Source organism: Nerophis lumbriciformis, linkage group LG06, assembly GCF_033978685.3.
Source record: "Nerophis lumbriciformis linkage group LG06, RoL_Nlum_v2.1, whole genome shotgun sequence".
Taxonomy (NCBI): Eukaryota; Metazoa; Chordata; class Actinopteri; order Syngnathiformes; family Syngnathidae; genus Nerophis; species Nerophis lumbriciformis.
Genome location: NC_084553.2, coordinates 26,462,152 through 26,486,455, shown reverse-complemented (window position 1 = coordinate 26,486,455; position 24,304 = coordinate 26,462,152). Strand labels below are relative to the sequence as shown.

Sequence of the window (24,304 nt, the reverse complement as noted above, 5' to 3'; positions counted from 1 at the left end):
TTTGATATTACAGCTATCGTGTTCTGTTGGAGATGTAAAGAGTTGCTTTGCACCAAAAAAAACTTTTGAAACTGTTGCCAAAAGTAAGTAAGTCAGCAAGATACAGCAGCTTTTTTTGTGTTTCAAAAGGTTTCCTCCAAACTGAAATGTCAAGTAGCCTATATTTTTTTTAAAGTTTTATTGTTGTCTCATTATGTTATATCAGAACATCAGGGCTGAAGGTTCACTTTCACTTTTCAATTTTACTGGATGTATTTTCGATGAATACAAATATTCTTTGAGTGTGTGCTGTTTGAGCATACTGGTAAATGAAATTAATATCTTCAATGTAGCTACCAAGAAGGACTAAAGCAAAACAAAGCCATCCAGGAAGAAAAGAAAGTGGAGGAAGCCGCAGAGAAGTTGTTGGAATCCAAAATTAGGGATGAAGAAAGTGGAAAAAAGATGGAAACAAACAGGTACGCAAAACACATGCAATACATTTGTCATGCTATACAACACACAGAAGCAGTTTATATAATTTAGTATGTACAGTTGTACACTATATAGCAGGGGTCTCAAACGCAATTTACGTGAGGACAACTGGAGCTAGCGTTGGGGTGAGGCTGGTATTCCCCTCAGAATTACGTTTTAACCATGTGACTAAATTTGTTAACTACTTCTACCAGCAGCTATATTAACCATGAGCTATGGTAAGCCGTAAGTCATTATAAATATAACATTTAATGTAAAAATGTTATATTTTGACACTGCTGATACTTCAGCTTGCTTATGGGAAGTTGCTTTTTGTGTTGCCCGATGTGTTGTTGTGCTGTCATTTCTGTTTGTTGCACATTTATTGGAGCTAGCGTCCAGTGGGATTCAAGCAGTGTTTGGCAAATTATTTTAAAAAGTTATTAATTATACTATTATTTACTTTGTCAAAAAAGTAGTCGATTAACTAACGGAACTACTCTTTAATACATTTAGTAATTACTAGGGGAATTAATTATTGTTTATGTATATATACAGTATATAAAGAGAGAGAGAGAGAGATTGGCCAGCCCAATCAGCATTCTTCAGACCTACTGACTGTATGCCACTTGCTTTGAGCGTGGACTTTGGCACGATTTCTTCTTTCCTGTCCTGACTCATGACCCTTACTTGCGTGTGCTCACATGGCCCTATTTTCTCATGTGCCTAAGTGACAAAAGTTATGCAACTCTGCAGATTCTGAATCCCTCGACTTAAGTCTAGTAATGCATGCCTTCATCCGAGATGCAATGTGGGCATTATCTGTTGAATCTCATCATCTGTGTATTTTCCCATAGACTTAACTACTTTTGTTTTTGCGCGCCTCTGAGGTTGGAAGGTGAAACATTATATTGCCTCTAACGTTTAAATGCAGTGTACACAACACATTATAAAATGATAAAAGAAAGTTCCAGAAAACTATCAAATCTATTCTTATCGCCTTAATTGAGACACCTGGAAACATCAATTGAGATGAGAATAAAAGAACTAGGGATGAGAACAAAAGAACCATAATGCTACTCGGAATTAGCAATCAAAAATCTAAATGCATAATGTAACGTCTATCAACTGATTCGATTGATTTTTTGACAGCTAATATCAAACTGTCAGCTGTCATTCACCGACTTTCGTGTCCACACAGACATACAAGACACACACACACACACACACACACACACACACACACACACACACACACACACACACACACACACACACACACACACACACACACACACACAATCACACACTCACAAACACACACACACACACACACACACACACACACACACACACACACACACACACACACACACACACACACACACACACACACAGTTGTCCATGCAAGCTCCTCTGACCCATCACAGCTTCACGAGCAGTTGTACTACACAGAACCAAACAAGTAAACTAAGTTTTATCTACGAATTATTATTCACATCCAGCCAGAAAGAAGACACTTTTGTAGCGTGCATATACACACTATATCACCATGACGACACACAAAAGGACGGCCTGGATGGATACAGATTTTTCAAATGTAAGCGTTATCATTTTCATGGATTTCAGTGACTTTCACACGTGTTTGTGAAACTCCATGGTCCATGATTTTCACACAACCAAGAAAGAAAGTTGTCACGGCAAAAGTCCGTCTCGGTTGTAATGTGCCCGCCTTCTTTCCAGACTCACTGTAAGCACTTTTGCCACACCTTTGCGGAGTGGGCGTGTTTGTATGAGAGAATACAAATAGGAGGAACGTGCATAACTTCCTGTGCGTAGTAAAACACTCACGGTCAAACGAGCAAATAGGACTCACACTGACCATTTGTGCTTCAGCCCGTTTGCTTGCCCCATCGCTTCTATTACTGCTCTCATTAATTACTTGCAAGAGGATTCATTATTTGGACTATTTAGGTTTGTTACAGGCTGTGTTTGGTGTTGTTGGTCTTGATCCCCCAGAGATCAGGCGAAGTGCAGGTAAAAGCCCTGTTATTAGGGAAAATACAACAAAACTAGTGGGTCTTTGTTTGTAAAGATACACAATCCACAAGAGTTGATACGGTTAAAGCAGGTCAGATAATAATAATAATAATAATAACTGGGATTTATATAGCGCTTTTCTAAGTACCCAAAGTCGCTTTACATGTAGAACCCATCAATCATTCACACCTGTTGGTGGTAAGCTACTTTCATAGCCACAGCTGCCCTGGGGTAGACTGACGGAAGCGTGGCTGCAATTTGCGCCAACGGCCCCTCCAACCACCACCTATCATTCATCATTCAATTCACCGGTGTGAGTGGCACCGGGGGCAAAGGGTGATGTGTCCCGCCCAAGGACACAACGGCAGTGATTTTTGGATGGTATCTAGGTAAGAGGCATGATTTATGATTAGGGATGTCCGATAATGGCTTTTTGCCGATATCCGATATTCCGATATTGTCCAACTCTTATCCCTTGCAGATTGTATTGATATATATTGTGTATAATGTAGGAACCAGAATATTAAAGGGGAACATTATCACAATTTCAGAAGGGTTAAAACCATTAAAAATCAGTTCCCAGTGGCTTATTATATTTTTTGAAGTTTTTTAAAAATTTTACCCATCACGCAATATCCCTAAAAAAAGCTTCAAAGTGCCTGATTTTAACCATCGTTAGAAACACCCGTCCATTTTCCTGTGACGTCACATAGTGAAGCCAACACAAACAAACATGGCGGAAAGAACAGCAAGCTATAGCGACATTAGCTCGGATTCAGACTCGGATTTCAGCGGTTTAAGCGATTCAACAGATTACGAATGTATTGAAACGGATGGTTGTAGTGTGGAGGCAGGTAGTGAAAACGAAATTGAAGAAGAAACTGAAGCTATTGAGCCATATGGGTTTGAACCGTATGCAAGCGAAACCGACGAAAACGACACGACAGCCAGCGACACGGGAGAAAGCGTGGACGAATTCGGCAATCGCCTTCTAACCAACGATTGGTATGTGTTTGTTTGGCACTAAACGGAAAAAAACAACTATGAACTAGGTTTACAGCATATGAAATACATTTAGCAACTACATGCACTATGAGAGCACAGACAGCCCAATTTTCATCAATTAATATATTCTGTAGACATACCCTCATCCACGCTCTTTTCCTGAAAGCTGATCTGTCCAGTTTTGGAGTTGATGTCACCAAGACATCCAGGGGGTTTAGCTCGCTCGTCTGCGGGAACAAACTGCCGCCATTGCTTGCCGTGCTACCGAGGTCATTTGTCCCTGAATTGCTCACACACTCCGGCAGATTCAATGGGGGTCTGGCGGCAGATTTCTTTGACTTTATCGTTGGAAATGCATCTGCTTTGAGTGTCGCAGGATATCCACACATTCTTGCCATCTCTGTCGTAGCATAGCTTTCGTCGGTAAAGTGTGCAGAACAAACGTCCAATTTCTTGCCACTTTCGCATCTTTGGGCCACTGGTGCAACTTGAATCCGTCCCTGTTCGTGTTGTTACACCCTCCGACAACACACCGACGAGGCATGATGTCTCCAAGGTACGGAAAACAGTCGAAAAAACGGAAAATAACAGAGCTGATTTGACTCGGTGTTTGAGAAAATGGCGGATTGCTTCTCGATGTGACGTCACGTCGTGACGTCATCGCTCCGAGAGCGAATATTAGAAAGGCATTTAATTCGCCAAAATACACCCATTTAGAGTTTGGAAATCGGTTAAAAAAATATATGGTCTTTTTTCTGCAACATCAAGGTATATATTGACGCTTACATAGGTCTGGTGATAATGTTCCCCTTTAATAACAGAAAGAAACAACCTTTTTGTGTGAATGAGTGGGGGAGGGAGGTTTTTGGGGTTGGTGCACTAATTGTAAGTGTATCTTGTGTTTTTTATGTGGATTTAATTTAAAAAAAAAACAAAAAAAACAAAAAACGATACCGATAATAAAAAAAACGATACCGATAATTTACGATATTACATTTTAAAGCATTTATCTGCCGATAATATCCGCATGCCGATAATATCGGACATCTCTATTTATGATCTATAATAAACTTCCGGGACCAGGGAAGCGATAAAGTAGCTGATCATGTCAACATAGCCACACAAGCTCATGATCACAGCACCGCTGGTTTGTCTGTGTAAGCTCTTATAATAACAATATCACTAATACTTGGTTAATATTCAAGTCACGAAATGTAAATAGAGTATTGTTGCCGCTCTTTGAATGGTTATTTATTGGATTTTATTGACGGAATAGAGGACCTCCATTGGCTCTGTTGTAAGCAGACTTTTATTTACGTTTATTTAGTATTTAGAATGCATTAAGCAAAAAAGGTAACATCTCTTGTCATGTCTTTCATAATAATTGTGCACTATATGCAAAATTCCAAAAAAGTGCATTTACCCTTTAATGGAAGAACCTACAAGTCGAAAATGTACTTTGTCAAAATTTTTTGAAATATCGCTTTAATTTTGCCAAAAAACTGCAATGGAAACGTAGGTACACAGATTGTCCAATGACTTCAGAGGTTTTTTTGACTGTTCTATTCCAAATAAACAGCATTTCTCCATGATGTTACTATCATCCAACAAGTGTTACTGATAGGACCATAGGAGGCCATGTGAACAACCCCTTTGGTGACAGAGACAAGGACAAACTCCTGCTATTCAAGAAACCTTGAACAGAACCGAGATAGTGTGTGGTTGAGTTGGGTTGATGGACAGAGAAGACACAGAGACAGAGCCAATATATTTTTAACATACATATTCCTAGTACAGTATTAAGAATGTTAAAAAGCCTAAAACTGAGTATTTTTCCCACTTAACAGGAGGATGGAGGAAGTCATGGTTCTTCTGTGCCGCATCTGCCCCAAAATTCCATGGAGTAAACGACTTCTCTGGGTGGTCCTGCTGGTTTTTCTGGTTATGTGTTTGGTTATCAGCATTTTCAGCTTCTTCAGTGACTACTACAACAGGCGTGAGGACACTTAAAAACAAAAGTCAAGGCAAAAACACAATGTTTGAGCCAAAGAATTGTTGTTTCCGTTGATGTATGAATCCATGACACAGTAGCTTTGACAAGGAGGGATAGAAATAACTAAACACAAGAGTTACTACTGTTACTTATAGGGACCAAATACAGTTCTGGTACTTGTGAATACGATGACTATAGCACTCTTGATATAAAGTACTGCAGTAGATAACAGTATGTCTCAGGTCCAATAATATATAAAAAGACTCTGACTTATCACCAGCTGATTTAAAGCTATAGAACATCAGTTTTTCATATTATTTATATATTATGTATTTGAAACATTTCAAAATACAGAATAGTTTTATAGACTGCAATATTTCCTTCCAATCTGTTTTGGATTTGGGCCATTTTGGATTGCATCTTCAGAGCACTGAGAGATGTTGCACTCAGTTTATTTATATACAATATCGTCTTTCTCACACGCGTGTCTACTTGTGCTGTCAACTCTGCAGAGATTCGCTCTGACACTTCACCTTGAAATAAAGGTTTGTTAAAAAAATGCAATGTCTTTTTCATTGATATACTGTGTGTCAACCTCAGTAAATTGTACTTCTTTATATTAGATATCCACTCCTTATTGAAGTAGTTAAAGTATATCAATCAATCAATCAATCTTTATTTATATAGCCCTAAATCACAAGTGTCTCAAAGGGCTGCACAAGCCACAACGACATCCTCGGTACAAAGCCCACATACGGGCAAGGAAAAACTCACCCCAGTGGGACGTCGATGTGAATGACTATGAGAAACCTTGGAGAGGACCGCATATGTGGGTAACCCCCCCCTCTAGGGGAGACCGAAAGCAATGGATGTCGAGTGGGTCTGACATAATATTGTGAGAGTCCAGTCCATAGTGGATCCAACATAATAGTAAGAGTCCAGTCCATAGTGGGGCCAGCAGGACACCATCCCGAGCGGAGACGGGTCAGCAGCGCAGAGATGTTCCCAGCCGATGCACAGGCGAGCGGTCCACCCCGGGTCCCGACTCTGGACAGCCAGCACTTCATCCATGGCCACCGGACCTGTGCCCCCCCCCCTCAAGGAAAAGGGGAGCAGAGGAGAAAAGAAAAGAAACGGCAGATCAACTGGTCTAACGGGGGGGCTATTTAAAGGCTAGAGTATACAAATGAGTTTTAAGATGGGACTTAAATGCTTCTACTGAGGTAGCATCTCTAATTGTTACCGGGAGGGCATTCCATAGTACTGGAGCCCGAATAGAAAACGCTCTATAGCCCGCAGACTTTTTTTGGGCTCTGGGAATCACTAATAAGCCGGAGTTCTTTGAACGCAGATTTCTTGCCGGGACATATGGTACAATGCAATCGACAAGATAGGACGGAGTTAGACCGTGTAGTATTTTATACGTAAGTAGTAAAACCTTAAAGTCACATCTTAAGTGCACAGGAAGCCAGTGCAGGTGAGCCAGTATAGGCGTAATATGATCAAACTTTCTTGTTCTTGTCAAAAGTCTAGCAGCCGCATTTTGTACCAACTGTAATTTTTTAATGCTAGACATAGGGAGACCCGAAAATAATACGTTACAGTAGTCGAGACGAGACGTAACGAACGCATGAATAATGATCTCAGCGTCGCCAGTGGATAAAATAGAACGAATTTTAGCGATATTACGGAGATGAAAGAAGGCCGTTTTAGTAACACTCTTAATGTGTGATTCAAACGAGAGAGTTGGGTCGAAGATAATACCCAGATTCTTTACTGATTCGCCTTGTGTAATTGTTTGGTTGTCAAATGTTAAGGTGGTATTATTAAATAAATGTCGGTGTTTAGCAGGACCGATAATCAGCATTTCCGTTTTCTTGGCGTTGAGTTGCAAGAAGTTAGCGGACATCCATTGTTTAATTTCATTAAGACACGCCTCCAGCTGACTACAATCCGGCGTGTTGGTCAGCTTTAGGGGCATGTAGAGTTGGGTGTCATCAGCATAACAGTGAAAGCTAACACCGTATTTGCGTATGATGTCGCCTAGCGGCAGCATGTAAATACTAAAGAGTGCAGGGCCAAGAACCGAACCCTGAGGAACTCCGCACGTTACCTTAACATAGTCCGAGGTCACATTATTATGGGAGACGCATTGCATCCTGTCAGTAAGATAAGAGTTAAACCACGACAAAGCTAAGTCTGACATACCAATACGTGTTTTGATACGCTCTAATAAAATATTATGATCGACGGTATCGAAAGCAGCGCTAAGATCAAGAAGCAGCAACATAGATGACGCATCAGAATCCATCGTTAGCAGTAGATCATTAGTCATTTTTGCGAGGGCTGTCTCCGTAGAGTGATTTGCCCTGAAACCGGATTGAAAAGGTTCACAGAGATTGTTAGACACTAAGTGTTCATTTAGCTGCTGTGCGACAATTTTTTCGAGGATTTTCGAAATAAAGGGAAGGTGGGACACCGGTCGGTAGTTTACCATGAGGTCAGGATCAAGGTTAGGTCTTTTGAGCAGAGGATGAATAACCGCTTTCTTGAATGCTAGGGGAACAGTGCCAGAGGAAAGTGATAAGTTTATAATATTTAGCACTGATGGACCTAATAATACAAAAAGCTCCTTGATAAGTTTCCCAGGAAGTGGGTCAAGTAAACATGTTGTTTGTTTTATCCCACTTACACGCTGTAATAGTTCCTCTAATGTTATTTCATCAAAAAGAGAGAGACTATTTTGTATTGCAGTATCCGTCGTAGATACAGTTGTATCTGTGTTCATAGAACCCAGTTGTAGCTGGGATGCGTTATCTTTAATCTCCTTTCTAATGAGTTAAATTTTCTTATTAAAGAAATTCATAAAGTCATCTGCCGAGTGGGTGGAGCTATTGGGAGGAGTCCCTTGTTGGGTTAGCGATGCTACTGTACTAAACAAAAATTTAGGGTCGTTTTTGTTGAGGCGGATGAGATTTGAGTAATATTTAGCTTTAGCTAAGGTAAGCATGCGTTTATACGATATTAAACTATCACTCCATGCTTGATGGAAAACCTCAAGCTTGGTTGCGCGCCATTTGCGTTCCAACTTTCTACATGATAATTTATGAGCTCTGGTTTCCTCTGTAAACCATGGGGTGCGCCTTTTAGGGGCCCTTTTTTGTTTTAGCGGTGCTATACTATCAATGGTTTTGCGCAGGGCATTGTCAAAGTTGTTAGTGAGGTTATCAATAGAGCCGACATAATTTGGGAATAGTGCCATTACCGAAGGCAGTAGGTCAGCAAGAGTCATCGTTGTGGCGGCATTAATGTTGCGGCTGCTATAGCAGTTATTATTATTATTAGTTTGTTGACAATGAGTCAGAACTTCGAATTTTATAAGGTAATGATCGGACATTACTTTAGTATACGGGAGTACCATAACTTTGGAGGTGGTGACACCCCTGACCAGCACTAGATCTATCGTATTGCCGTTGCGATGCGTAGGTTCATTTATTATTTGTGTAAGACCACAGCTATCAATTATAGTCTGGAGCGCCACGCACTGAGGGTCCGATGGGTTATTCATATGGATATTAAAGTCCCCCATTATGATTATATTGTCTGCGTGCGTCACTAGATCAGCAACGAACTCTGAGAATTCATTAATAAAGTCCGAGTAGGGCCCTGGGGGGCGGTAGATAACAGCCATATCGAGAGGCAGCGGTGCGACAGACCTCATAGTAAGCACCTCAAACGATTTGTATTTATTATTTAGGTTAGGGGTAAGGTTAAAGTTGTCATTGTATATTAGTGCGACCCCCCCACCCCTTTTAAGGGGACGGGCAATATGCGCATTCGTATAGTTAGGAGGAGATGCCTCATTTAGCGCAAAAAATTCGTCTGGTTTGAGCCAGGTTTCGCTAAGACCAATGACGTTAAGATTGTTGTCTCTAATGACCTCATTAACTAATAACGTTTTGGGAGACAATGATCTTATACATGATAATGCAATGCTTACAAAAAGAGGGGGGCCTGTAAACATTTTCTAGGCTCACTTAGCTAAGCTAGTCCCGGTCCAAAGTGACTGTGCTCCAAAGACAGCAAGAACTCAACTCGGTGAAAGAAACAAAGTGAGTATGGCTTCCTGTTCTTCGTGCACCATTGGCCCTACTAGAGGGCCGTGTCCGCCAGTTAGAGCAGAGTAACTTTGTAACTTTAGACGCTGCGGACAAGTTTGCGAGCATTACCGGTAGCGAGCTGACTAGCCCAGCTTGGACTAGCCCTATGCGGCCTACAAGCCACTGTGAACCGGCTAAGACACAACAGATTTTGCCCTTTAGCTAGTCCTACTCCCCAGTCTACAGGACACCACAACTTCACCAGAACATACATCTTAGTAAACCAGCCACAATTAAGTGTATTTCCGGGACAGAGCAGCCGACATTGAAGCTAATATTAGGGAGCTGACTCGCAACAGGCCGAGTAAACATGTACGACAGGCTATTCGCACCACTAGCTACTAGTTGTACACGTCAGGTCCAATGACACTAGGACAAGACAGTCAGAGATTACAAAGAGGAACATAGTTAGGACTTGTAATCTTGACAGAAACATGGCATCAAGTACTTGTCTCGGGTCCACTGCCTGCGAGAGGCAATGATGAGAGGTATAGCAGATTAGTCTCACTTAACAAGGTCCGGTTTTTGTAGAGACCAGCGACTAGCGTTTATTGATAATTTTGCCCTTTCCTGGGGCAAATAGGGCTTGCTGAGGAGGGACGGCCTTCACCCTAACCGGGAAGGCACCATCACTCTTTCTACAACAATTAATTACTGTTTGAGTCACACTTGTCTAACTACACTGGAGCAAGCTCAGACACAGGCAATTACAGTGTCTATTAGTCCGGGCGAATTTCAGTTAAAGTACCTGTAGAATGGAAAAAACTAATTGCCTCTATTTTGAAGCTATTATCATATATATGATCTATGACACTAAAAGACTTATGAAGTTTGCAAATAAAAGATATGATCAAAATGGTATCAATCTCACAGAGATTCCCAAGCCATTTTGAGAGATAATGAGGAAGCCAGTCATAAGTATAAAATATTAAACGGTCAAGCTCCATTCTATCTTGCGTATTGTATTGTACCATATGTCCCGGCCAGAAACCTGCGTTCTAAGAACTCCGGCTTATTACTGATTCCCAGAGCCCAAGAAAAACGTCCGCGGGCTTTAGAGCATTTTCTATTCAGGCTGCAGTACTCAACACATCCATCCATCCATCCATTTTCTACCGCTTATTCCCTTTGGGGTCGCGGGGGGCGCTGGAGCCTATCTCAGCTACAATCGGGCGGAAGGCGGGGTACACCCTGGACAAGTCGCCACCTCATCACAGGGCCAACACAGATAGACAGACAAAATTCACACTCACATCCACACACTAGGGCCAATTTAGTGTTGCCAATCAACCTATCCCCAGGTGCATGTCTTTGGAAGTGGGAGGAAGCCGGAGTACCCGGAGGGAACCCGGAGGGAACCCACGCAGTCACGGGGAGAACATGCAAACTCCACACAGAAAGATCCCGAGCCCGGGATTGAACCCAAGACTACTCAGGACCTTCGTATTGTGAGGCAGATGCACTAACCCCTCTGCCACCGTGAAGCCCGTACTCAACACAATAGCCTTTAAACAGACTCCTTTTTTTTTAGACCAGTTGATCTGCCTTCTCTCTTTTCTGCTCTGCTGCCCTCTTCTGCATGGAGAAGGTATCAGGTGGCCACGGGTCAGTTTCCACGGAAGAGGCGGTAGCTTTTCCAAGTCGGGACCCGGGATGAACCACTCCTTTGTGCATCAGTTGGTGACGTCACTGAACTGCTGACATGTCTACATGCAAGAAGATCCCCTGCTGACTTCCTTATGAACTGGGCTCTCACATCCACTCGGCATCCATTATACCATTGGGTTTAGGTTTTTTTTGCCCGGATGTGGGATCAGAGCCGAGGATGTCATTGTAGTTTGTGAAGCCCTTTAAAGTCGCTCCAGGCATGCGAGGCACCAAGCAATGTGGGCAGGGTTTGTTTACAAAGCAGCCAGTCTGAAACACAGGTGTCGAGGACAGAAGTGGAAGCAGATTTTTACAACAAAGTTGTAAGATTGTAAGTATGTTTTTTGTACCACTTTTGCGTTCATATTTTGCCTGATTTAGCTTAATTGTAAAAGATATCAATCAGGGAGGTGGTCTGAGAAGTGAAAGAGGAGCGACGTTCATATGTTGTTAATATTCAGTGTTTTATCGTTCATACTGTAGTTACTATTGTAAATCCCACATTCTTTATTTTTATGTAGGATCATGTCCATTGTGGGTCACTCATTCAGTAAAAAAAAAATGTAATTCCATTCTGTTGTTTGAGATGGTTTGTCATAACATTTTTAGTATTCTATCCAGAAATTAGTGTGACTTTTTGTATTAGGGTTCCTGATAAAAAGGACCCAAGCACACATACGGTACAGCAAATTTTTACAGCTAAATATATACACTGAACAAAAATATAAACGCAGCACTTTTGTTTTTGCTCCCATTTTTCATGAGTTGATCTCAACAATCTACAAACGTTTGTAAAATGTTTACTATATACACAAAATACATATTCCTCTCAAATATTGTTCACAAATCTGACTAAATCTGTGTTAGTGAGAAATTATTATTTGCCAAGATAATCCACTCCACCTCACGGGTGTGGCATACCAAAATGCTGATTAAACAGCGTGATTATTGCACAGGTGTGCCTTAGGCTGCCCACCATAAAAGGTCACTCTGAAATGTGCAGTTTCATCACACAGCACAATGCCACAGATGTCACATGTTTTGAGGGAGCGTGCAGTCGGCATGCTGACTGCAGGAATGTCCACCAGAGCTGTTGCCTGTGAATTGAATGTTAATTTCTCTACCATAAGCCTTCTCCAAAGGCGTTTCAGAGAATTTGGCAGTACATCCAACCGGCCTCACAACCACAGACCACGTGTAACCACACCAGCCCAGGACCTCCACATCCAGCAGGTGCACCTCTATGGCCGTCTAAGACCAGCCATGTGGACAGCAGCTGCAACAATTGGTTCGTGAAACCAAATAATTTCCGCACAAAATGTGAGAAACCGTCTCAGGGAAGCTCATTTGCATGCTCGTCATCCTCATCGGGGTCTCGACCTGACTTACATTCAACGTGCCAGACGCCATTGAATGCTTACATTCAATGGCGTCTGGCACGTTGGAGAGGTGTTCTCTTCACAGATGATTCCCGGTTTTCACTGTTCAGGGCAGATGGCAGATGTGTGGCGTCGTGTGGGAGAGCGGTTTGTTGATGTCTACATTGTGAATGGAGTGGCACATGGTGGGAGTGGGGTTATGGTATTAGCAGGCGTATTTTATAGATGGAATTTTGAGTGCACAGAGATACCGTGACGAGATCCTGAGGCCCTTCGTTGTGCCATTCACCCGAGATCAGTTTAAGACTGTTCAAAGTAGAAGTGTTCACAAAGTACAAAGAAGAACAATTATACTGAACATCTAGGACCTTTTTTAAAAAAAAGAAAAATGAGTTATTGATTATTTATGTATTTAATATTTGTTTATTTACTTTTGGCATATTTATTTACTTATAATGTATTTACTATTTTATCTATACACTGTTATGTTACAGCGGAAATAGGATAAAACTGCTATGATATGAAAAGGGGTAGGATTAAATAAGCTGTGCTTCTTCCTACTCCTGTTCAGACGTGCTGTAATGAAACAACTGGAAATATGTGATGCATTACATTGTATCGTATGCATGTTTGAAATAAACTGAAACTGAACTGAACAATTTAAACGCTGTGTACAAGAAGGGTCAAAGTAGCCTACCCCTTTTGAGGAGACTAAGGTCCTTCAAGGTGTTGCTCACCTTTTTTAACACTGTGGTGGCTTCTGCGGTGTTCTATGCCGCTGTTTGCTGAGGTGGGGGCAGCACAGTCAGAGACAGGAACAGTCTTGATAAACTGATTAGGAGAGCTGACCCCAACCTAGGCTGCCCATTAGACAGCAATGAGGAGGTGGCTGACAGAAGAATGCTGACCAAGTTGACATCCATAATGTCCAATCCCTCTCACCCCATGCACGGCACTGTGGAGGCCCTGAGTAGCTCCTTCAGCATTAGACTGTTACATCCACAGTGGAGCGCTAGTAGGTCCTTTCTACCCACAGCCATAAGACTTCAAAATGCACTTATGTGATTACCAGTGTTGGGTTAATTACTGAAAACCAGTAACTAGTTACAGATACTAGTTACTTTATTTCAAAAGTAACTCAGTTACTAACTCAGTTACTTACACCAAAAAGTAATGCGTTCCTGTGAAAAGTAACCATTTAGTTATTTTTTTTTCCTTCTTTTTTTTTTTAAAAGCTCCCATTAATGCCCTTTTAGCCTTCATTTCAGTACTGTTATTGCACTGGAGAATAATACAATGTGTTGATCAACTTGACATGCATTTGCATCACTGAACTCTGCTAAGCAATGTGGTCTACATACAACACACAAAGACAAATGTATGTTTCAAAGGGCCAATTTATTTCAGGCCAGAACAAATTGACAAAACTATTTTAAATAGCTGCAACATAACATACAAACCCCGTTTCCATATGAGTTGGGAAATTGTGTTAGATGTAAATATAAACGGAATACAATGATTTGCAAATCCTTTTCAACCCATATTCAATTGAATGCACCACAAAAACAAGATATTTGATGTTCAAACTCATAAACTTTATTTTTTTTTGCAAATAATAATTAACTTAGAATTTCATGGCTGCAACACGTGCCAAAGTAGTTGGGAAAGGGCATGTTCACCACTGTGTTACATGGCCTTTCCTTTTAACAACACTTAGTAAACGTTTGGGAACTGAGGAGACACATTTTTTAAGCTTCTCAGGTGGAATTCTTTCCCATTCTTGCTTGATGTACAGCTTAAGTTGTTCAACAGTCCGGGGGTCTCCGTTGTGGTATTTTAGGCTTCATAATGCGCCACACATGTTCAATGGGAGACAGGTCTGGACTACAGGCAGGCCAGTCTAGTACCCGCACTCTTTTATTATGAAGCCACGTTGATGTAACACGTGGCTTGGCATTGTCTTGCTGAAATAAGCAGGGTCGTCCATGGTAATGTTGTTTGGATGGCAACATATGTTGCTCCAAAACCTGTATGTACCTTTCAGCATTAATGGTGCCTTCTCAGATGTGTAAGTTACCCATGTCTTGGGCACTAATACACCCCCATACCATCACAGATGCTGGCTTTTCAACTTTGCGCCTATAACAATCCGGATGGTTCTTTTCCTCTTTGGTCCAGAGGACACGACGTCCACAGTTTCCAAAAACAATTTGAAATGTGGACTCCTCAGACCACAGAACACTTTTCCACTTTGTATCAGTCCATCTTAGATGAGCTCAGGCCCAGCGAAGCCAACGGCGTTTCTGGGTGTTGTTGATAAACGGTTTTCGCCTTGCATTGGACAGTTTTAACTTGCACTTACAGATGTAGCGACCAACTGTGGGTTTCTGAAGTGTTCATGAGCCCATGTGGTGATATCCTTTACACACTGATGTCGCTTGTTGATGCAGTACAGCCTGAGGGATTGAAGGTCACGGGCTTAGCTTCTCACGTGCAGTGATTTCTCCAGATTCTCTGAACCCTTTTATGATATTACGGACCGTAGATGGTGAAATCCCTAAATTTCTTGCAATAGCTGGTTGAGAAAGGTTTTTCTTAAACTGTTCAACAATTTGCTCACGCATTTGTTGACAAAGTGGTGACCCTCGCCCCATCTTTGTTTGTGAATGACTGAGCATTTCATGGAATCTACTTTTATACCCAATCATGGCACCCACCTGTTCCCAATTTGCCTGTTCACCTGTGGGATGTTCCAAATAAGTGTTTGATGAGCATTCCTCAACTTTATCAGTATTTATTGCCACCTTTCCCAAATTCTTTGTCACGTGTTGCTGGCATCAAATTCAAAAGTTAATGATTATTTGCAAAAAAAAAATGTTTATCAGTTTGAACATCAAATATGTTTTTTTTTGTAGCATATTCAACTGAATATGGGTTGAAAATGATTTGCAAATCATTGTATTCCGTTTATATTTACATCTAACACAATTTCCCAACTCATATGGAAACGGGGTTTGTACGTAAGTAACAAACAGCATAATAACAACATAACTGTAAATCTGGCTTCAAATAAGGAAGGCACACGTGACAAAGCCTAACCAGGCAGATTTGAATTGTTGTTTTGGGCAGTAGACGGGATCTTTGATCCAAGACACAACTTACATTTAACTAAAATGTTCTTTTCTTTTTGCTCGACAAAAGAAAAGAAGTGAGAATATCTCATTCTTGCCAACCCTCCTGAATTTCAGTGCCTCTCCACGGGACAACCATTCTCCCGAATTTCTCCCGATTTCCAGCCGGACTTAAGGCACGCCCCCTCCTGGTCCGTGCGGACCTGAGTGGGGACAGCCTGTCGTCACGTCCGCTTGGCCAACCAAAAAGTAACCACAGAACACTAATGTTCTGTGGTTACTTTTTGGTTGGCCAACAGTTTACGTTGTATTGCCCTCCCCCCTCCCCTCCCCAACACCAAACCCACACCCAGACACACGCAGAGCGCGCCTCTTGTGACACAAGACATTCAGAAGGACGACACCGCAGCGCTGCAATAAAACACTCAGATCTTCTGTTTCTAGGATACTACATAAAACATAGGATACTACATAAAACATAACGTAAAATAACGCAGTAACGCATCATGTAGTAACGGTAACTGAGTTACTGAATATAAAAAATAACGCGTTAGATAACTAGCTATTGTCGAAACTTTGTAAAGCGTTAGTCCCAACACTGGTGATTATTGTCATCTTTTTTCTGGTGTGCAATACGAATGTTAGTGTTTTTGGTTTTATTTGATCTTTTATCTATACGTATTAGTGCGCAATATGTAGTATTTATTACTATTTTTTTTTAATTTTCATTACGTTTTACTTCTGCTCCTGTATGTAAAAACCTGAACTGCAACAACATAATTTCCCCATTAAGGGATAAATACAATTCTATCCTATTGTTGAGGGAATACATTTCAATACCAGCGGTGATTTTCATGTTGATTCATGTAATTTAATCTTTTTTTTTTATATTTTATACACTTAATGATATTGATGAACTATAATGTGAACTCATGTAATGTAATCTTGTAATCTGTAATCTATTGTATTGTTGTTGGGTTTTTTTTTAATGTGTTTTGAACTGTTTTGTAGCATGTAATGTTTTGTGTGAACTCCAGTATTGCTGACTGCCATGGCATCAGCTAATGGGGATCCTTTTCAAATAAATAATTAACCTTTAAATCGGGGCACTCTTAAATTATGGTATAACTCTGTGTTGTTAAGTTATAACCTCACTAAATCCAAACAAGAGCATTATTATCTTTGATGGGGCTGTCGTAGACCATCAGCTGTAGCTCCCACACTACACGGTGTTAGTTGAATAAGCAGACAAGCAGGATGTTATTGTTCTTGGCAATGAAATCATCTGGCAGATAACATTCTCTGCAAGGTCACGGACACTTGATGGATTCATCCTACAAACAATACAAAAGTGAGACGATGAGAGTAATCTAGGAGGGAATGGGAGTCAGAAGTGGCAGGTCTCGGAGGTCATTTTCAAATACAAACAAAAAGAAAATCCACGAGTAAGCGCATTTATTTGGGTCACAAACTATGTGGACTGAAGAAAACAGCGAGAGAAGCAGCAGCTGCAATGCTCCAGACTTTGTGACCGTAGAAGTGCATACAGTCATACTATAAGACTTGCTTGTTCGGAATATGTAAAAGTTCTCTTGAACATTTCAAAAGTTATTAAATTAATAAAAAGAAACAGGAGATATTTTACTTGATGTAAAAAATAAAAAGATTATGCCTAAATGATGCCTTTCACATTGCTCACACTGCAAGAACTGAAATCTAAGTAAGATTAAATATCTCAAATAAGGGTGATATTTGCTTATTTTCTGTCTGATAAGATAATTCTTCTCACTAAGCAGATGATATGTTAGAGTGTTTTACTTGTTTTAAGTGTTTTGGTCCTAAATTATCTCAGTAAGATATTACAGCTTGTTGCTGAGATTTGATGACCGATATTGAGTAAAACATGCTTGAAACTAGAATATCAACTGTTGTAAAGCTGTATAATCAACACTCACAAGTATAAAACTGCTTTTTCAAAGTAATAATTTCTTTTTTCAAGCATGAAAAAAAAAATCATGACTGACACAAATGTGTCTCATAATTAAAACGGATGACAGCCAAATGGACTTTGCGGTTGTATTTTCAAGGAAACAAGAGAAAATACGTACTCATATAGTAGTACAGTCGGCACAGTACAGTAAACGGACAATTAATATTTAAACATTTAACATGTGACATTTCAAACTAGGGCAGCACGGTGTAAGAGGGGTTAGTGCGTCTGCCTCACAATACGAAGTTGCTGAGTAGCCTGGGGTTCAATCCCAGGCTCGGGATCTTTCTGTGTGGAGTTTGTATGTTCTCCCCCTGACTGTGTGGGTTCCCTCCGGGTACTCCGGCTTCCTCCCACCTCCAAAGACATGCACCTGGGGATAGGTTGATTGGCAACACTAAATTGGCCCTAGTGTGTGAATGTGAGTGTGAATGTTGTCTGTCTATCAGTGTTGGCCCTGCGATGAGGTGGCGACTTGTCCAGGGTGTACCCCGCCTTCCGCCCGATTGTAGCTGAGATAGGCTCCAGCGCACCCCGCGACCCCAAAAGGGAATAAGCGGTAGAAAATGGATGGATGGATGGCATTTCAAACTATTTTGAACAGAAATAGTTCATGCACATTCAGGTAAATTATTCAAAATTACAATAAAACATTTTTTGGCTGGGGGCCGGGCTGTGTATATATATATATATATATATATATATATATATATATATATATATATTCCTCGTGCACTAATTGACTGAAAGAGCACGCACTTGGTGCTATGATGTCATGTTATCGATGGGAAAATGAATTTTAGACAATATGATTTGCCTGAGCGACTAGTAGACCCTGAGAGTAACAAGTGGTTGCCTTGTTGCCTTCCATTAAGAAAAATAAACTAGTTTTTAGTGTAAGTTTGCTGGTTTCAAGAAATGTAATGCCAGGCGCATATCATTATGTCAAGATAATGGCACTAGCATTTACTTTATTTAAGAATATTTTTCAACATATTGAGAAAAAAGGTCTCATTTTTTTTTTCTATCAAGAAAAGTGCACTTGCTATTAGTGAGAATATTCTTATTTTAAAGTATTTTTCATTGAGGTTAGCTAATTTTACTTGTTTTGGAAAGTCTTGACAAGCTAAATTTTCTTGTTCTATTGGCAGATAATTTTCCTTAGTTCAAGTTAAAAAACCCTAATTTTTGTATTTTTTTTCTTGTTTTTGAACACTGACTTTTTGCAGTGCAGTGACACAAAGATGGCACACAAATGCACTATTTGCGTCATTTCCTGTCCTGTCATGACATGCAGAGAGATGTTTTCATGGAAGTGGGATCACGGCAGGACTCTGAGATCACGGACATGTTCATGACTCGGCAACTTCTCATGGGAGGAAATCATTTGGATCACATGTGCAATGTCAGGTGTCACCGACACAAAATGTGCTAACGTGTGACACTTCCACTTTTAAATACACATCATGTTTTTTCATACCTTAGAGTTGCACCTGCATGCCTCCTATTTTCTGTTTTGGTTTGGTGACTGAGGTTTGTGGCGCCACAGATACAGTAAGTTGTGCTCAAAATGCTTTAAAAGACATGATTAGTTTGATGTCTTTACACTTCTTCCTTCATTTAGGTTTGTAAGACTGAAAATATAAACTAGAGATGTCCGATAATATCGGCCTGCCGATATTATCAGCCGATAAATGCGTTAAAATGTAATATCGGAAATTATCGGTGTCGTTTTTTTTTTTTACTATCAGTATGGTTTTTTTTTTGTTTGTTTGTTTTTTTTTTTTTGTTTTTTTTAATTAAATCAACATAAAAAACACAAGATACACTTACAATTAGTGCACCAACCAAAAAAAACTCCCTCCCCCATTTACACTCATTCACACAAAAGGGTTGTTGCTTTCTGTTATTAATATTCTGGTTCCTACATTATATATCAATATATATCAATACAGTCTGCAAGGGATACAGTCCGTAAGCACACATAATTGCTGGTCCACTAATAGTACTAACCTTTAACAGTTAATTTCCCAATGTGTCCTGGGTCTTCCCCGTGGCTTCCTACCGGTCGGACGTGCCCTAAACACCTCCCTCGGGAGGCGTTCGGGTGGCATCCTGACCAGATGCCCGAACCACCTCATCTGGCTCCTCTCGATGTGGAGGAGCAGCGGCTTTACTTTGAGCTCCCCCCAAATGGCATAGCTTCTCACCCTATCTCTAAGGGAGAGACCCGCCACCCGGCGGAGGAAACTCATTTCGGCCGCTTGTACCCGTGATCTTGTCCTTTCGGTCATAACCCAAAGCTCATGACCATAGGTGAGGATGGGAACGTAGATCGACCAATGACTGCTGTCATTTGATTATAATAATAAAACATTTAACTTGTTCGGTCGAACCCAGGTTGAGAACCACTGATCTAGACGCACACACACGCTATTCTCTGTCGCTGTAATGATGATATGATGTAGCAGGTGCAAATGCAGTGAGAGTGTTTGTGTGTTACTTATGACCTCAGTTCAGCCCTTATTTACCAACTTCGGGTGAATGGAAACATTTTGTTTTTATATTTGGAGAAATATTTTGATTTATAAAAATCTTCTTCTTTCCTACCCAATATCTGTGACTTTGCCGGGATGCAAATAACAATGCAGTCAAAGAGAGCTGCTACATTTTTCTTTTCCACGTTCACATGCACTCCGAATTATTTTTAAAGTTAAAAAAATAAAATCGTTAATGCCTTTTTTTGATTCTCTCTCTGATTACATATTTGGGCTATGGGTAAATAAATGCAGTTGTTATTGCCATTGGACAAATATGATGGATAAATCATTAATCCACATGTTCGATTTTTGAACTCAGCTTTTGCCTCATGTTGAACTTTTGTGTCCTGTTCACATCTTTTGTCTCCGTGTCTCATGGGCCTTACTCTTGGAGAGCCTGATGGCTCTTGATTTGACCTTTGACTTCCTTCTTCCCTTTCCTTTTCCTTGCTCTCTGCCAATGGGTAGAGCACACACAGCCCAGTACGAGGAGTCTATATAACCCCGTCTTTAGGCTCCCACACACACGGAGCACTCAACACTTGTCCACACTTGTCTGTTTTGCCCATCAGCCGCCATGAAGACTATTTGGTTTAGTATCGCTTTAGCGATGTCAATCTCTGCCGTCTCCACTGAAGTCAAGGAAATCAAACTCAGAGGTAACTGTTTGAGAACTTTTTATAGACTTATATCACAAAATTAACTTATTTTGTACTGTTTGCAGTCTTCCCAGCAAAGAGCATTGCCGGCGTGTTCCAGGTGACTAATCTGAATGAGCTGGACCAGCCTGAGTACGCCTTCAATATCACGGAAGCTCGCGATCTCTGCACAACTCTCGGAGTCAACATCGCCTCCAAAGACCAAGTAATGGAAGCCCTGGAGGGAGGTTTGGAAACATGCAGGTAAGACAAAACACACGCAAAGGACCGTTTACATTTCTACAGAAAAACAGACCATTCATTCAATGTTCCTTATGCCTAAGGTTTGGATGGATTGATGAGCATTTTGTGGTCATTCCCCGCGTCAAAGCACTTTCAAACTGTGGACAAAACCAGACCGGCTTGGTCCAATGGCGAGCTGCGCTTACCAAAAAGTTTGATGTATTTTGTTTTAACGAAACAGGTATGATATTTGCATGACAATTCACCAATGTGCATTTAAACTGGATTTAAAAATATCATGTTTTTTTTATTGACATATAAAAAATGATTGTGTTGGATTGGACTTACAGTGCGCATGTTGGGTAATTCTGCTATTGCTGTTAAAACAAAATTTTTTGTCATAAAATAATAATAATCATCATTATTTAAATTAATTCCCTTTGATTATAATGAATACATCATTAATGAAACAAATGCATCAATCAATACTATTATTATTGTTAATGATTATGATGGTCATCATTTAAAACTGGTAATTACGTAAACAAATGTAAATATTATTAAAATGACCATTGTCATCATCTTAATAACAATAATAATCTAATTATTAACATTATTATCATTATAATTATTATAAACTAAAGTCCCATTGACTTTAATGAAAACATTAAATAATACATTTAGTGCATCAATCAATATTATTACCATTATTGATATTAATAATGATGATGTTGATAATAAATATCATCATCATTATAATAACAATAATTATTATTATTATTATTATCATCATCATTATTATTATTAGAATAAAGTATAAAGTCTCATAAATAATAAATTAAAAGTATCAAACAATATTATTAGTAAAAATAATGAATATACAATCATTATTGTTATTATTGATAATAATAGTAATTGTAATGTTGGTAATATTTTGTATTGTTATTATCATCATCATCATTATTATTAAATAGAGTATAAAGTTCCATTGACTTTAATGAATCAAATGCATCAATAATGCAAATGTTTTTGATAATCAAACCCATGCAATTGTATTTATTTCAGCAGACTATTTTTGTGTAACGTAACACTAATTAATTATCCTGTCGACAAAAAATATCTCTCCGAGTCAATACAAGTGCTGAGCATTATAAACCATGTTTTTTATTAATTTGGTAAAAATCAATCATATATAACCAGTAACAGCTACAGGTTATTGACAACCCAAAAAACAAATGAATGCAAAATAGTATAATGTATACCAGTCATATTGTATTTTATCTTTAATTGTTTTCTTTTTTTTACCTGCACAGATAAGGCGGCTGAGCCAGAGAAAGAAATGATGACTTTGATCTCTGAGTCCCTTCAGAATCCCACACTTGCTCCGTTGCTCAATACTGTCAACCTATCTTTGTCTTCGGACCTCTCGTTGTTGGACAGCTTGGATGGGGCAGAGCTGGCTCGTGTAGTCGGAGATGAACAAAGCTACGGGAGAGGTATGCCACTGTGCTTTTCATGATATCAACAACGTTGTTTTCACTTTGTATTCATCAAATTCTGACATGTGATATTTGACTGTTGCAGGAAAAGTAGTGCTCATCACCTCAATGTGTGCTGTCCTCCTGCTCGCAATTGCTGTCTTTGCATACTTCAAAATGTGAGTTTTATTTGACAGGAATTGGATGGCAACAAAACATGAACAGAAATAAAATTGGACAGACATTATGCACTGCAAAATGGGACATCGAAGCAAAAATCATACTTATTTTTGTTAAAACAGTTCTTAATATATCACAGATTTTAGTACTTAATTTGCCTCAAGTAAAAAAAAACAGAAAAAAAAACTTCTCCAATCACCATGACACCAGCAAATATGGTTGATAACTGTGAGACAGTATCAATCAAAACTGAAATTTGTCAAGCATTCCAATACAAATCCTGTATTTGATTCTATATGTGGTCATAATGTTGTATGACACGATGTCATTATTGTGTTTGTGAATAGAAAGAAGAGCTTTCGGACAGGTGAGCCAAACCAAGAGGGGGACTATGTAGAGACCCAAGAGTGGACAAGTGTGAAGATCGCAGAGAAAGACGACAGGACAACACGGAAGATGAATGGCTAAACTAAAATAATGGCGTCTCGACTGCTGAGTTGGTTGTTTTTACCACGTGTGATATCATGTGATTTTGCACCACCATTATTTTTTTAATTGCACTTGTCTATTGAATGCATGTGAACTGATTGTAATTGTTTAAATCAGGGGTCTCCAACAGCTGTAGCTTTCCACCTGATTTTGAGTAACTCAGTAAAGGGTCAAATACTATTTTAATTGCTATTCAATTTAGACAGATTAGCAAAAAAATAGCGTTAAAAGAATGATTGCACTGTATGGGTGGTAACATAAATCACAAATGAATTAGTATTTAAATGTTGCCAGTCGCATAAATACTACAACTATTTGTTTTTGTCAAAGTAGCTCTACAAAAGATGGAGCCCCTTGGTTTCGATACTTCAAGTACTGTACATGCAATAAGTGACAGTTTCAGGACAAACAAGACATTGTGTATTTGTGCAATCACATTTGTCCAAAATGAATGTGTGCAAAGCTTGCTCAGCAGGTTCCTTTGTGTGCCTTGTGTGAACAGTAAAGGACATACAGTATCTGTTTCAAAGCAGCACTGACACGTACACACTCTGTGTGCACACGTTTGACCTGGTCAGCACACCTCCTGCCTGGGGAGGCCTGTCTCATACTTTGCAAAGTTTTCTTCTTGCTAGCTTGAGATCATATGACAGCATATTTCTTTGATTGCATTGCAGATACTGGCGCTTAATAAACAATGTATATGAGTTATTGGATGTATTCACACCGCAGAGTTCATTGCTTCAGACTTGACAGCGTCCACAAGAAAGCTGAGTTCATTGCACAGAGTCTCGTGTCTGTAGGCAATGCGGATCTGGGCCACGTTGGTGCGGCGGATGTCGTTACCCTCGGGTCCGTCTTTAAGATAGTTAACTCCTATGAAGTGTTTTTTTTCCTGCCCATGAAAAAGTAATTATGTAATGATCCAAGTGATGAAT

General features: G+C 39.9%; 3 protein-coding genes across 4 annotated transcripts in view; 2 read left to right on the top strand and 1 right to left on the bottom strand.

Moving 5' to 3' along the window:
* The window catches only part of mrvi1 (murine retrovirus integration site 1 homolog), a 75,874-nt gene extending 69,831 nt beyond the window's left edge, over positions 1-6,043 (top strand). The window contains exons 21-22 of one of the 2 annotated variants that reach the window (XM_072913360.1): positions 333-458; positions 5,346-6,043. In XM_072913360.1, the coding sequence (XP_072769461.1) occupies positions 333-458; positions 5,346-5,508 (289 nt within the window). In that variant the 3' untranslated portion in view covers positions 5,509-6,043. The remainder of the gene's footprint in view (positions 1-332; positions 459-5,345) is intronic. The other variant, XM_061963995.2, reaches the window with a different exon arrangement.
* A 14,788-nt stretch (positions 6,044-20,831) lies between these two features.
* lyve1a (lymphatic vessel endothelial hyaluronic receptor 1a) lies at positions 20,832-24,077 on the top strand. The gene is made up of 6 exons (XM_061963994.1): positions 20,832-20,997; positions 21,063-21,240; positions 21,321-21,460; positions 22,533-22,715; positions 22,804-22,876; positions 23,225-24,077. The coding sequence occupies exons 1-6, from the start codon at positions 20,916-20,918 to the stop codon at positions 23,343-23,345; spliced, it is 777 nt and encodes a 258-aa protein (XP_061819978.1). The 5' UTR covers positions 20,832-20,915; the 3' UTR covers positions 23,346-24,077.
* ampd3a (adenosine monophosphate deaminase 3a) overlaps positions 23,620-24,304 on the bottom strand; it is a 31,296-nt gene continuing 30,611 nt past the window's right edge. The window contains exon 14 of the mRNA XM_061963993.1: positions 23,620-24,261. Within this exon, the coding sequence (XP_061819977.1) occupies positions 24,088-24,261 (174 nt within the window). The 3' untranslated portion in view covers positions 23,620-24,087. The remainder of the gene's footprint in view (positions 24,262-24,304) is intronic.